The sequence below is a fragment of the Bombus affinis genome, chromosome 6 (genome assembly GCF_024516045.1).
Source record: "Bombus affinis isolate iyBomAffi1 chromosome 6, iyBomAffi1.2, whole genome shotgun sequence".
Classification (NCBI taxonomy): Eukaryota; Metazoa; Arthropoda; class Insecta; order Hymenoptera; family Apidae; genus Bombus; species Bombus affinis.
In genome coordinates this window covers 11,571,277-11,584,517 of record NC_066349.1, presented here as the reverse complement: position 1 = coordinate 11,584,517, position 13,241 = coordinate 11,571,277, and the positions used below count along the sequence as shown (strand labels likewise).

The 13,241-nt window shown below is 29.2% G+C and overlaps 2 protein-coding genes and 3 long non-coding RNA genes across 7 annotated transcripts; 3 read left to right on the top strand and 2 right to left on the bottom strand.

Annotated features, from left to right (window-relative positions):
• Nucleotides 1-841: 841 nt before the first annotated feature.
• LOC126917557 (uncharacterized) lies at nucleotides 842-2,630 on the top strand. Its single transcript, XR_007710988.1, has 2 exons — nucleotides 842-2,324; nucleotides 2,419-2,630. It is a non-coding gene; the product is annotated as an uncharacterized LOC126917557 (long non-coding RNA).
• Nucleotides 2,631-3,429: 799 nt separating this feature from the next.
• LOC126917547 (ovalbumin-related protein X-like) lies at nucleotides 3,430-5,681 on the top strand. Of its 2 annotated transcripts, XM_050724497.1 has the most exons (9): nucleotides 3,436-3,595; nucleotides 3,868-3,913; nucleotides 4,022-4,134; nucleotides 4,197-4,376; nucleotides 4,445-4,655; nucleotides 4,728-4,942; nucleotides 4,998-5,177; nucleotides 5,263-5,398; nucleotides 5,473-5,681. In XM_050724497.1, the coding sequence occupies exons 2-9, from the start codon at nucleotides 3,889-3,891 to the stop codon at nucleotides 5,634-5,636; spliced, it is 1,224 nt and encodes a 407-aa protein (XP_050580454.1). In that variant the 5' UTR covers nucleotides 3,436-3,595; nucleotides 3,868-3,888; the 3' UTR covers nucleotides 5,637-5,681. The 2 variants fall into 2 exon arrangements, with proteins under 2 accessions (XP_050580455.1, XP_050580454.1); XM_050724498.1 differs by lacking the exon at nucleotides 3,868-3,913 and having other exon boundaries at nucleotides 3,430-3,595.
• Nucleotides 5,682-6,523: 842 nt separating this feature from the next.
• On the bottom strand, nucleotides 6,524-6,783 carry LOC126917554 (uncharacterized). Its single transcript, XR_007710985.1, has 2 exons — nucleotides 6,660-6,783; nucleotides 6,524-6,583 (listed from the first exon to the last, which is right to left on the bottom strand). It is a non-coding gene; the product is annotated as an uncharacterized LOC126917554 (long non-coding RNA).
• LOC126917553 (uncharacterized) lies at nucleotides 6,782-8,009 on the bottom strand. The gene is made up of 2 exons (XR_007710984.1): nucleotides 7,099-8,009; nucleotides 6,782-7,002 (listed from the first exon to the last, which is right to left on the bottom strand). It is a non-coding gene; the product is annotated as an uncharacterized LOC126917553 (long non-coding RNA).
• A 230-nt stretch (nucleotides 8,010-8,239) lies between these two features.
• LOC126917550 (pancreatic triacylglycerol lipase-like) lies at nucleotides 8,240-12,758 on the top strand. 2 transcript variants are annotated; one of them, XM_050724509.1, is made up of 8 exons: nucleotides 8,240-8,380; nucleotides 8,727-8,830; nucleotides 9,223-9,265; nucleotides 9,464-9,612; nucleotides 9,695-9,937; nucleotides 10,070-10,270; nucleotides 11,884-12,019; nucleotides 12,414-12,758. In XM_050724509.1, the coding sequence occupies exons 2-8, from the start codon at nucleotides 8,773-8,775 to the stop codon at nucleotides 12,481-12,483; spliced, it is 900 nt and encodes a 299-aa protein (XP_050580466.1). In that variant the 5' UTR covers nucleotides 8,240-8,380; nucleotides 8,727-8,772; the 3' UTR covers nucleotides 12,484-12,758. The 2 variants fall into 2 exon arrangements, with proteins under 2 accessions (XP_050580466.1, XP_050580465.1); XM_050724508.1 differs by lacking the exons at nucleotides 8,240-8,380; nucleotides 8,727-8,830 and adding an exon at nucleotides 9,000-9,075.
• Nucleotides 12,759-13,241: the final 483 nt, after the last annotated feature.

Below are 13,241 nucleotides of genomic sequence, written 5' to 3'. Positions count from 1 at the left end.
CAGACATATTCCACTTTACTCATCTCATCGCTTTACTAGTTTTTCAAGAAACCACTTCTGAATAAGTTTCAACTCAATAGGCTGGTCGAAAGTTTTATCCAAATCGTTACAATATGATATGAAGATATTTCATTTCTTATACAGTTTAGACAAACATCCAGAATGTTTATGTGACTTCATTAAACAAGATACAAATGTATTATGTATTATACGTTACGTTTGTTCATTTTAGAAGTGGAAGTGTTTTGGAAATTTAGATAAATTAATATTAAATAAGGAAATATATAACGATAATGAAGAAAGTACTTCTCTGGTACATCTCTGTAAGTATTCATGAATATCTTAGTCCAATTATACTACTTATAGCAAATAGAAAATAAAAGAAACTCCAAACCAAAGTGAGACCTCAACTGCTCGTAAAAATATCCATAATAAATCGTCTCACGTTTTACAATTTTAGGAATCACATCTGCTCTATAAACATTTCTAGAAACCAACGAAATCAAATCACTCGTGCAATCTGCAAAATCATTCAAACTTTCGACGACGTAGCTGCAACAATAAGAAATAAAGGAACTCAAAGAATAAAAAAAAGAAAAGAAATACGGAAAATATCCTATATAAAGTATTTTAGGCATTACGCTCTTACCGTTAGTAACTAAATCTCCCCTGCAAATATTTTGTAAAGCCAACTAAGCCATATTATCCGCGCAGTCGGCAAAGTCATTGAAACTTTCAACTGCACAGCTCGGACGACTTCTGAATTACCCTAAATCATTGTTTGATCCAATCGATCAGAGATTATCATAGAATCGCTGGTGTTCAACTTCCCTGCTGGTTGTCGTGCTAGTTTTTAAGGATCACCGTGTCCGTCTCAACTCTCCATTCGGCCGGAATATGGGATTTGGTGTCACACAACGCGGCAAGGAAGTAGTCCGCGGCTTCGTGAATTAGTAATCAGGATGTGTGTCTGCGACTGACGAACACATTTTCGTGTATACAGTATAGCCACAGGTGTCTGTTCGAGCGAGCTGAAACGAAAGAATGAGAGAGTGTGAGAGAAATGAGACGATCGGTTGATCGAAGAGGGGTGCGATGAGAGGGGGATAAAGGGGGAAAGGAGAACGGAAAGAAGGAGGGAGAGAGAGAGAAAGGAGGGAGGAGGAATTGATACGAGAAAGACGATGACAAGATGAAAAATTGAAAGAGAAAGTAAAAAGGAGAAACAGAGAGAGAGAGAGAGAGAGAGAGAGAGAGAGAGAGAGAGAGAGAGAGCAGATAGTGCTGTGGTCCTCGTAAAATAGAGGAACACATGGAAAGATCAAGATTTAAGAGGAAAAGCAGAGATGAGAGAAGTTATGAGAATTTGGTTAATTAGTGGAAAATTCATGGCTGTTCATTTATGCTAAATATAAATGAAGGGCTTTCTAAAAAACTATGTTGCGGGATATTATTTAATTTGCCAATAGCATTGTTATTATATAAAATGTTGGAATAATGTACTAGAAATTTCACAGTAACGTATCGAAAATAAGAGATCCGAATGTAGTATATGTGTAACTAGAACAATCAATAATTCTCTTTAAAATAAAACTATGTACTCGAGATTAGAATTGATAAACGATTAACATTCATATCTTCTATTTATTGCTACTGTAACATTGCCTATTTAAGCTATTGAAATCTTATTTTTAGGGATACACAGTTACAAGATGAATTTCCTGAAAAAGGGATTCATAGGTATATGGAAAAATGTTAGGTTTATTTTAGTCTAAATCAGTTAGTTTAAATTGCCGAATTATTACGAAATTTATTATACAATACGAATAAATAGAATAAGAATAAAGCTCTTTAAGGGCCATTGCAATTATCAACTGGAACAGCTAATACTAAAAAATTAAAACTGAACCTAATGCAACTTTCTCGATTTCTCATTAATAGTTAACCTAAAAGAACTGTCATGAATCATATATATAACTGATAAATATAATCATAAAAGGGGTATGCGATAAAGTAAGAAATAAATTTTAGAATTTGTATGCCAGAGATATATGTACACAGAGAGAGGAGAAACACAGAAAGAAAGAAGTATGACGAAGAAAGCTAAAACTGAAGAAGGTGTAAAAGCAGAGAAAAAGAAGGGGGAGACGGTAAAAACCAATATGCGTGAATCGTTTCACAATATAAGGTTCACACTGGCATTCTTCTCTGTGTCATTCGCCCCGGAATTGTAATTCATTATTCGTCGAATGAGCGAGGACGTATACTGTCCCCAAATTGCTTCGCCAAAAATTCAAGTTCATACTCTACGCACGATTTCAGAGGTATACTGTTGATGTTATATAGAAATATACATATGCACATACATGCATTATAATCATTAACTCTAACTCATTAACATTATACATATAATTCTAGGCAAAGATTACTATGGATTTGTGCAGGATATCTAACCCTAAAAGTGTAAAAATATCAGTGTACCTATGGGAAGAATAATTAATAAATTAATATGTATACTCTATTATAAGCATTGGTTTTTAAAAAATAAACTTGATAAATGTTAAAACGCTTATAGAGAATTGTAAATCCGAAAAGTTATTAAAAAGGTATCAAAACTTTTTCAAAAGAAATATTATTTATGTTTTTAATAAATCTTAAAAAGTAAAGAATGCATATAAAACTCTTACCCGTTATACATGTATTTATTATGTTTATTAGAATCGAATATCTTTCTTCCTCTCCCATCTATACTGATATTTTGATCACCGCTTTAATTAATTTACTTTTAAAATGTTAGTTCTTATATAGTTCTTAAAAGCTTTAGTTTTTAAATTTTAGTAACTTAATTATCCAAATTTTATTTATTTGGTATTTATATTATTAAATTTTTTATATTATTTACATCCATGGATGCTATAAATGATTTTACAAATTCAGATTTTGAACAAACTCAGCAATGTTTCCTATTCATAAATCCATTTTCTATCGAATAAATCTTTTTCTATGTGTTTTGAATCACAATTTTGCACGAGTTGAAAATTCTGATTAATTTTATCCACCTATTAATCTGAGCCAACTGTCACGTTTTATATGAGATCAGCTGTATTGCACGAAGCGTGACCTTAAAAATTATTATTTACGCGTAATATATGAATTTACTTCGTTGAAAGAAACAACATTTTTTCTTCTGATATCTTTATGATTCATCGAAAGCAATTATTTCTATTGGTGGTGCTCAAATTATATAGCTTCCTGAGCATTACCTTAAATATACTTGCATTTAAATAATTCCTAAAAACATTTACAGTATGTTCTTTTATATTATGTACATAATAAGTCATAAGAGTAATTTTGCATAAAAAGTATTGTATTTTCGCGTTCTGATACATCAATTTTTTATATAATATTTTTGAGAATAAATTGATTACCTCTTCGTTCGCTAACGTAGATTTAGTGTTTACAGAAATTTGCAGTCGCCATACCGTAAAGCTGACGTGAACAACTTGTTCCTTTAAAAAATTTGTTTTAAAATCAAGTAAAATCGCGCGCTGTTCTCTTCCATAGCATAACAAACAGCTGTTTTATTTTTTGACAGGTAGTTACACCATATCCTTTTTTACACTTGACGCTGATTAGACTTAACCCCTTTTAATAGTCATTTTGTTTCTGGTATTACTACGTATCAGAAATAAAAACATCTTTATTCGCTTTATGTGTTTGAATATTTTGTTTTTGAAGCATTGATTCCAGTATTATGGAAACTGCAGGAAAAAGAAAATAATCAGAACAATATCAAACATGTTGACGTTATCACTGAATCTTTATAATAACAATTATTATTTTTAAATAATATTAAACTCTTTACAGTATTAATATTGTACAAAAATAATGTCATTCTTTATAATATATTCAGGTGATCATTTATTACATGTTACAAAATATTATTGTATTTGTGTATATGTAATTATTGATCTATTCAAAATATTTTAAAATTTTAATAAAAATCATTTTTATCTTTTAGTATTAAATACTTACATCATAATTACAATGGCGCAATCGCCTGCAGATAGTAAAGATAATATAAATGAAGATTTGTCTACATCTTGTAATGATTTCACAAGAGATTTTTATAAGGTCAGTAAGGATTTTATATTAAACATATTTTGTTGATATTATAATTATTGAATTTATTTTAGGAATTATCTTCTACCAGTGTAGGAAATATAATTAATTCACCATTAAGTATACATATGATATTGTCTCATCTTTCTCATGGCGCAGAATCTACAACCTTAAATGAATTGACTAAGAGTCTTTGTCACTATAATAAAGATTTGATACAAGAAGGGTATAAATCTTTAATAATTCAGTTAAATGTAAGGTGGTCATAATTATTTAAAAAAAAATAATTACAAACACAATTAATATCTTGTATATTTATAAGGACTTGGGAAATATTAAATTGTACATTGCAAACTCAATGTACATTCAAGATGGATTTGAATTACTGGAGGAATTTTTAACAATAGGAAAGGAATTTTATCAATCTGAGATTTCAAAAATAGATTTTAGAAATAATGTTGACGCAGCTGAGAAAATTAATAGTTGGGTTAAAAAGAAAACGAATAGTAAAATATCCGATCTTGTATCTTCAGGTAAATTATATTTATTATTATTAATTATAATAATAAAATAATTACATATAATAATCAGTATGTTTTGCGTAGATGATTTTGCTGAGGATACAAAATTAGTATTAATAAATGCAATCTATTTTAATGGTAGTTGGCTTAAAACATTTGATACAAAGAATACAAAGGATAAAATATTTCATGTGACAAGAACTCAAACAAGGCTGATACCAACAATGTTCAATAAGTCTCAATACAGTAATGGTAACATACCAACATTGCAAGCAAAATTTATTGAAGTTCCATATATGGTAGGTTTATATATATGAACTTGATATATCAAATTCTAAAAGAAATATTTTGCAGAATACAGACATAGTAATGATAATAATATTACCAAATGAAATAGATGGGCTTTCAAATTTGCAAACTAATTTTTCATGGGAAATACTTGCAAATGCACCTCGATCATACAGTGAAATTGAGTTATATCTTCCAAAATTCAAAATTGAATTTTCAGTAGACTTGAAAAATATATTAAATAAGGTATGAATAACAAATTTTATATGTTACATTATTAAAAAGTTTATATTATATCTATTAGCTTTATTTATTAACTTTCGAATTTTAGCTTGGGTTAAGCACAATGTTCAAACCTAGTGCAAATTTCAGTCGTATTTCCAGTACGCCACTTATAGTTGATAAAATTTTGCATAAAGCAATTATAGAAGTTAATGAAGCAGGTACTGAAGCCGCGGCTGCAACAGGTGAGCTTAATTTTGAAAAAATCTAAATACATTTTACATACATTTTTAATAAAATGTAATTTATTTTCTGTTAGTTGTTCAGATGAGACTTCGACGTATGGCACATTTCAAGGAACCAGAACAATTTATAGTCGATCGGCCTTTCATGTTTATAATTGAATATAAACCGAAAAACATACCTCTTTTTATCGGAAATATACGAGATATACAAATTGCTCCCCAAAAAGATGAATTATAAATTCTTCCTACATCAATAAAGAATGCAACACTGGATTAACGCAAATATTTTTGTTTATACATATATATTTATACATATACATATATATATATACATAATATAACACATTTATTCAATTTAAATGTAAAAATTGTGCAAAAGAAACGTAATTCAAAAGTTATTTTTCTTGAATTAAAATTTTGCCCTATTTTATATAAAATATGTTATAATTTTGTTAATTAAAGCAATCTTTGTAGTATATTTTTTAATAAAGTTGCATAACGAATATAAATATGTCAATTATAGTATTTATATTTTTGTCCTCTTTGTTCGCTCTTCCAGTACTTCAGTACTTACAATACTTACATCGTCTATTTATGCAATGAATACTTTATCATATTTGTCTACTAAACCGCCTATGGGTTTATGCATGCCCATTTTTAGAACTAAAGTAAAATCTTAAATTGAAGTATCGTACAAATATTAATGTGTGCAATCTTGTAATATAACCTACATGTATTATTAGGTAGAAGCACAGGTTTCTTCAAATCTAAAGCTAGGAATTTTATAATTTAAAGTTGAACTTGTAGTTTACAATTTGAAAGCAATTTCAGATTATATTCGATACTTAATTTTTTTATGATTTGATATGACATTTTCATCCATTATCATATAACGTATAATCTGAAAAATATTCGCTAATGTTTTGTACATTTTTTAGTATAATTCAAATTAAATGTCAAATCTTTTTCAAATCTATTTTGTCTCATTTTTATACAGGTATTAAAATACTTTAAAAGATAAGCTTCTAAATGGTATTTTATACAATTAAAATCCATTGTTTTTTGCATTTAGTACCATAGTATACAGATTTAAAATTGAATGTTCTTTTATTATAACAGCACATATCATCATTAAACTTTTTGCATCACATTTATTGAGCAACACATTAAATAATAATTTGTTATCTACAATGAAAGATATGTAATAATTTTATTACATATTTACATATGTTTATTTTTTTAAACTTCAGATTAAAGTTACCTTTATGATAATTTTTGCCTGGTATGACAAAGTATGATATTTCAAAATAATATAAAAGATGATAAGAAATATATTTTATACAAATTAAATAAATGCCTATATTTCATTTTGCATACAAGGAGTTGCATATATAACAGATAATAACGTTTGTTCACTTTCTTCATTCTCTACGTTTTCCTATAACATCAACAAGAGAACACTGAAAATTATCAAATCATATAGAACAGCAACAAGTTATTATAATACGTATTGTATTATCATTTTCATTCATTATAATACAGTACGTATGTGAACTCAAAGAAATATTGTTTCCTTCGCTTGTATTTTCAAAACTGATATTGTGCTGAAAACAAAGTGGTTTTTTGAATTTGTTACAATTTTATTAAATTTTAAATGAACTGAAAGAATGAAACTACTATAATAACAAAAGGGAAAAAACCTTATTTTTTATATGAACAGATTAGGAAGAAATCTCCAAGGCAACTCTTTGCCATATTTCTAGATGGCAATTTTACTTGTTTCACTTTATCTTTCAAAGATATTCTTCTGTAATCATCTCTTAATTCTAAATCTTTATAGAATAAACCATGATTTCAATCTTTACACAAACAACAACAAATAATTGAAGACCTATGTCACTATAACTTGTTGCCGATACTGTTGTTCTATGCTTTTCATTGTTGTCTGTTGTTGGTGGATCATCTTGACATATGAAAAGAATTAGTTTTCTCAATGATATAGTACTATGGATAACAGATAATACTTGTGCTGCATGTCACAATACATCATATAATAAATAAGCACTAGAGGAAGCAATATCCCTGCAGTTACTTCCATTTTCTCTAATATTTAATATCCCTAGTGATACATTTTCTTAGCATTCAATATATAATATTTACTCTCGGTAACAAAAATTGCTTTGAAATTACTTTAACTTTCTGCCTAACTTATAATAATACATGTAATATATATTATATATATCATGTATACTACATCATACATCACATATATTATTATATATATAATAATATTGATTACCTATTTCTATCATTTCTATCATATCTATTTTTATAATTTCTCCAAATTTTTTATTAAAGGAAAGCTTAATTTCTGGACACTCAATACATATATATTTTTTGTTTCGAAGCGTATGTCCTATTTTTCAGTCACAGAGTTAAACCTACTCAATCTTACTTATGTCATACCAAATTTGATTAAGGATCTCTTCGCATAGCTAATTTAAGGAAGACATAACGAAATAAATTAATGTTTAAATCGTAATTTGGATAAATTAATCATAATTTAATATCAACTACATTATATAACATCTTTAAAATTAATATGTGTATATTTAAAAAAAATAGATGTATAGAAAGAACTCGACCTCTCCTATATTGATGATTTTTTAATGTGGTAGGGAGACATGATTGCGAACAACTTTTTCCTATATATAATCCGTGATCTTCCATAGTTTGCGAGATATTCGCAGAGAACTGTCGGTAGCATTGAAATGAATTATACGTATAGTTATGTGCCTGTAGCACACTGATATAGAATTACGAAAGTTATGAATGATTCATTACCGCGTCGTTTTCCTTGTTAAGTGATATTAGTATTTTCTGTCATATTGCAAATCAGGTAGTTTTTCGATTGCTTTCTGCGCGTACAGTTTCGTCTGCTTTCCTTTCTCGACTACTGTTCACTTCGTGTACCGTTCAAAGGTGATTGCAATTTCTCTCAGTATTTCTGCTATTTTCCCAATTTGATTAAGAATGACAATATTTAATCATCGAACATATGAAAATTAAGAAAATATATTTAAAAGCCAGATTACAATATTACTTAGTCTTATTAGAAATTTTAGAAATATATTTTTTTCAAAATCGCTAAGAAGTAGCAATAATAAAATAGTAGCAATAATACAAAAAAATAATGCATCTCTTGGCATTAAGGGTTCTCTTAGCACTCAAAATATCAATAATATACAAGATAAAAAATTATACAGGTGATCATATATTATATAACTTATGAACAAAATAATTACAACTTTCTAAAATTAATTTTCAGCTTTATAAGCGACCAAAAAGTAGTAAACATTGAGGATTCGTTTTCCATGATGGTGAACCTTTTTTTATATATTTTCTTCGTTTTACTCAACCTTTTGTTAGCAGGCGAGTATCCCAGCTTTAATTGTAACCAAAGACTTTAATCGTTAACCGTGCCAACATTAAGAGTTAAAAATGAGATGAACTTTCGTTGCATTAGTAAACATTTCATAAATAATTTTAGCGAATCTAATACGACTATAATAGTATTATCAATAGCTGTTGATGTTTAGTCAAATTTTGTTATTCGATGTTTCATTTTAACATAAAGAACGTTAATTCTTTAAAAATATTATTTCCAATCGATAAAAGTATCTTTCATGTTATTATTATTGAGAGTACATACGTAAATGTTTTTAAATATACTTTTTGATATTAAGAATAACTATAGACTAGGTTACAAATGTATCATTAATAGAAACATACAATAATACATATTTTTAATTGTTTGTTCATAGATGCTACTAAAAATGCCACAATTTTCTTGCGTTTATTCGAAAGGTAATCATATATGCGCAAAATCAATGTTATTCCTATTTGTGTATTTCATAACTATAATTTATTGTTTAAAAATATACCCATTTTATTTACTGTATTCTACATACATATTTTAATGTAATTTCGCTAGTTTGTTTATTTTTCTAGATTATTCATTATATATCATTTATGTAATCAAAAAATTGTTTTTTTTTTTTTCAGGGATGGCTCTCATTTTGATGCGCACGTATTAAACGTAAATGAATTGGGGAGAATGGCTGATCATTTGCGAAATAATAAGAGCATAGCAATATACGTTCATGGTTATCTAGATAATGTAACTACTGAAGATGTGCAACTTGTAACACGTGGTATGTTACGATTCGAAATTTCGCGCGACTGTAGAAGATAACTTTCAATGGAACATTAATCTTCCTTCATAAATTACTGCAGCGTATTTAGAGGCCACGGATTACAATGTTCTTGCGATCGATTATCGAGAAATTGCTATGATTAATTACGTAATCGGTGCTTCATTGCTCAAGGTAGTCGGCAAACATGTTGGCGAAGCTTTAAACTTTTTTGTGAGTTCCGGTGTGAATCCGAAAAAAATACATCTAATTGGACATTCAATGGGCGCGCAGGTAGCTGCATTCACTGGACGTAATACGAACTTCAGACTTCCCAGGATAACAGGTACCATTTAGAAATCTTCTATTTCATTCAATATTTTATGAGACTAACTTTTGAGATTTTTTTTGAGATTATTCTTTGAGATTAACTTTTGAGGTTAACGAAATAATAACAAAAAATTTTGTATGTTTGCAGGATTGGATCCCGCTGGACCTTTATTCTACATTCTCAATAGTCGATTAACTCGTAACGATGCTGACTTCGTAGATGTTATCCATACCGACGCGGGCTTTTACGGAATAGCCTTGTATAGTGGCCATGTGGATTTCTATCCGAACGGTGGCCACAGACCGCAACCTGGTTGCGTGCTATTCGGTCCATTTTTATCCGTAACAGGTTTGGATTCCTTTATTTTGAAATTTTCTATTTTTAAGATGGTAATTTTGGAAAACAAGTATAAAATACGATTACGCGCATATGTTCTGAAGTTTAGTTATTAGATTCTACGTGTTGATCTACTACGATTATTTATTTTGTAATTATGATTGAAAAAAAGATTAGATTTACGAAAATAAAAAGACTTCAGTTCAAAAACATTTGGAAATTAAAGAATATCAATTTGGAAGTCTTTATTTATCGAATTTAAATTCAAAATAATATAAGTTAAGAAAAGAGATTATGACCAGAAACGTATACTACGTGCATTAAATGATTATACAGGTGTAAAATTGTAAGTGTTTTTTAACGTTGTACATTCGAAGCATCAAATGATTAATACTCGAGGAATATATTTTTATATAAAATTTCTGGTTCATTTTTTTGTGTGATAACAGCCACACATATGGTATAATAGATCCGCTAATAACATTAAAAATGCAGTATTATTGCAGCTATTCTCGAAAATGTCAAGAATCTTGTACAAAATATTTCTTGATTAATTGAGAATATTGTCAGCTGTTTGTCCGATGATAACAAAGAGAAAACAATATTGCATGGCCAGATAAAACCGAAGCGATAAGCTTGGAACGTGAGTTGTTACAACAGACGTCATTTCGTACGATCGCGTGTGCACAACGCACTCAAGCGTTGCGTGGAAATGTAATGCTCATTTTGTACAGACGTAGGAAATATAACCAGTGACGGATCTACGAGTCCTAGAGCGGGGGACGAAATATATGTGAAAGTAGATAAATACATTATTGAACTTTCTTTTACAAGATTTCAAATTTATTCTTAATTTATATTATAGTATCTCTATGCCATACTATAGCTTACATAATTAAATTCACATTAATTATGTACGAGTTTCTTAGAATGTGGTAATATTGATATTTTCACATTTTATTACTCTTGGGAGGGGGCCGATCTCTTCCCCCCTAATCCATCACTGGGTATATCGCACGAGTGTTGATTCTTGTCGCGTCATAAAACTCAATAAAAAAATTTTTTTAAATGTGAATTGACCTTGAAGTGCATTAAAAGCAATAAAATAAAATAAAATAAAGTAAAAATAATTTTAATTGTCGAAATTTGCAACAAAGAAGCTTTTTTGCGCTAATAATTTGCAATAAATAAAGTCAACAATTTTTTCTAACGACTCTACCGAGGAAATATTCTCTACAAAATGCAAAATATGTAAAGAGAGGTACATAAAGAGAGGACCTTTGCATTAACAACAGCGCACAATAAAGAAATCAAAATCTGTTTCTGAAATCGTCAGAACATTCCGTACAATGTACAAAATGCATGTGCACGTGACGCGCGTCCTCTAAATGTTCGCCTGGTTTATTGTATTTAGAGGTATATTTATGATACAAACTGTGTGTTCAGCACAGATATGGGAAGAGAAAGGTTCCAACACAACACAAAATACAGGTTGCAACATAGCGTCAACATTGACGCACACCGCTCATGTGTGTATTTCCAAAACGCACGTTAGACAACGAACATCGTCCCAACGTTCGTGTGGCCATAACCTAAAAGATAATATTTACTTTTGTCTGCTACAGATTTGTGCAGTCATCACAAGTCGTGGAGATTTTATGCAGAATCAGTTAAAACCCCTAACGCTTTCATTGGTAAATGTGAAATCGAATGCAGCAGCAGCGATCTTGTTCCAATGGGTATTGCTACACCAAGTAATACGTTAGTATCATTTTTTTAAATTTATGACAGCGTTTAATTTATTCAGGACCGACGCTAATTCAACGTTTCAACTTTGTTGTGAAATTGTAAAATTTCCAGAGCCTTAAATTTCATTTATTTATAAATTTTGAAATATCTAAATTTCCAGGATTTTGAACTTTCCTTAAACAAATTTACTACGCAATAATGTTACATTTATATATCTTTCGTAATGGCTCGATAAAAGCTATTTTTTTTTTTTTATAAATTATTCATGATTCGTCAATAAAAAAATTTCTATTTTGTTCCTTAGAAAAACATTTTGGAAAAGAAAACAAAGTCTCTTTAGCTGTTTCTTCTTTCGTTTGTATTATTTTTTATATTTTGTAATTAATCGTTTTTTTTTTTCTTTTAGGACAGGTAAATATTTTCTGACAACAAACGCGGAGAGTCCTTTCGGTCGAGGTCTTCAATTAGACCATTAGGTCTTTAGATAAAAATTCATCATAGCTATATGAGGCGATTCAATTTAAATAAAAAACATACGTTTTATTCATGAACTAGAAAATGAGCAAACGAGCAATTAATCTAGAAAATGCATTTATGATATACACTTTATATCTGCCAAAAAACCAGAATATTTCGTACGCCTTCCGCTGTAAATGTATTATATCGATATTAGTAATAGAATTATGCAATTTATATAATTTGTGTACTTGTATATTTTTAAAAGATTTTAGTAAACCTTTAATTAGATTTATTCAACTGATTAATCATTTCTAAGTCTGTCCGGCGTTCCTAAAATGACCAAATCCCTTTATATTAATGAGAGGTGACTTGAAGGAACTTCAAAACAAAGTTCTATAATCTGTGTACTATCTAGACAAGATACGCATCTATCCTTGTTGAACATTACTGCCTTCTCCGTCTAGTGCCGTTCATATAATCTATCCTTGTCGCACTATCTTGCGTTCTTTATTTACGGACAAACCATGTAGTGCCATCTATCCTCAAACGCTCCAAGTCGCTGTTCCTTCCATCTTCAATAGATGTCAACACATGGTTTGTCGCACTAACTTGCGTTCTTCGTTTACGGACAAACCATGTAATGCCATCTATCTTCACACGCTTCAAATCGCTGTGTGAATTTTCTTTCAAATAGTACAAAATTGGCAGCCGTACGTACCTTGTTATTGAATATAAACTTTTGAATACAAGTTCTTGTTAATATTTAAATTTCTTT

Bases quoted from the DNA above. Each gene is read 5' to 3' on its own strand.
- LOC126917547 (XM_050724497.1), top strand. From the start codon at position 3,889: ATGTCATTCTTTATAATATATTCAG. The intron at 3,914-4,021 runs GTGATCATTTAT...TTTATCTTTTAG, and splicing joins ATTCTTTATAATATATTCAG to TATTAAATACTTACATCATA. The intron at 4,943-4,997 runs GTAGGTTTATAT...AATATTTTGCAG, and splicing joins TTATTGAAGTTCCATATATG to AATACAGACATAGTAATGAT.
- LOC126917550 (XM_050724508.1), top strand. From the start codon at position 9,015: ATGTTTCATTTTAACATAAAGAACGTTAATTCTTTAAAAATATTATTT. The intron at 9,266-9,463 runs GTAATCATATAT...TTTTTTTTTCAG, and splicing joins TTCTTGCGTTTATTCGAAAG to GGATGGCTCTCATTTTGATG. The intron at 12,020-12,413 runs GTTAGTATCATT...TTTTTCTTTTAG, and splicing joins ATTGCTACACCAAGTAATAC to GACAGGTAAATATTTTCTGA.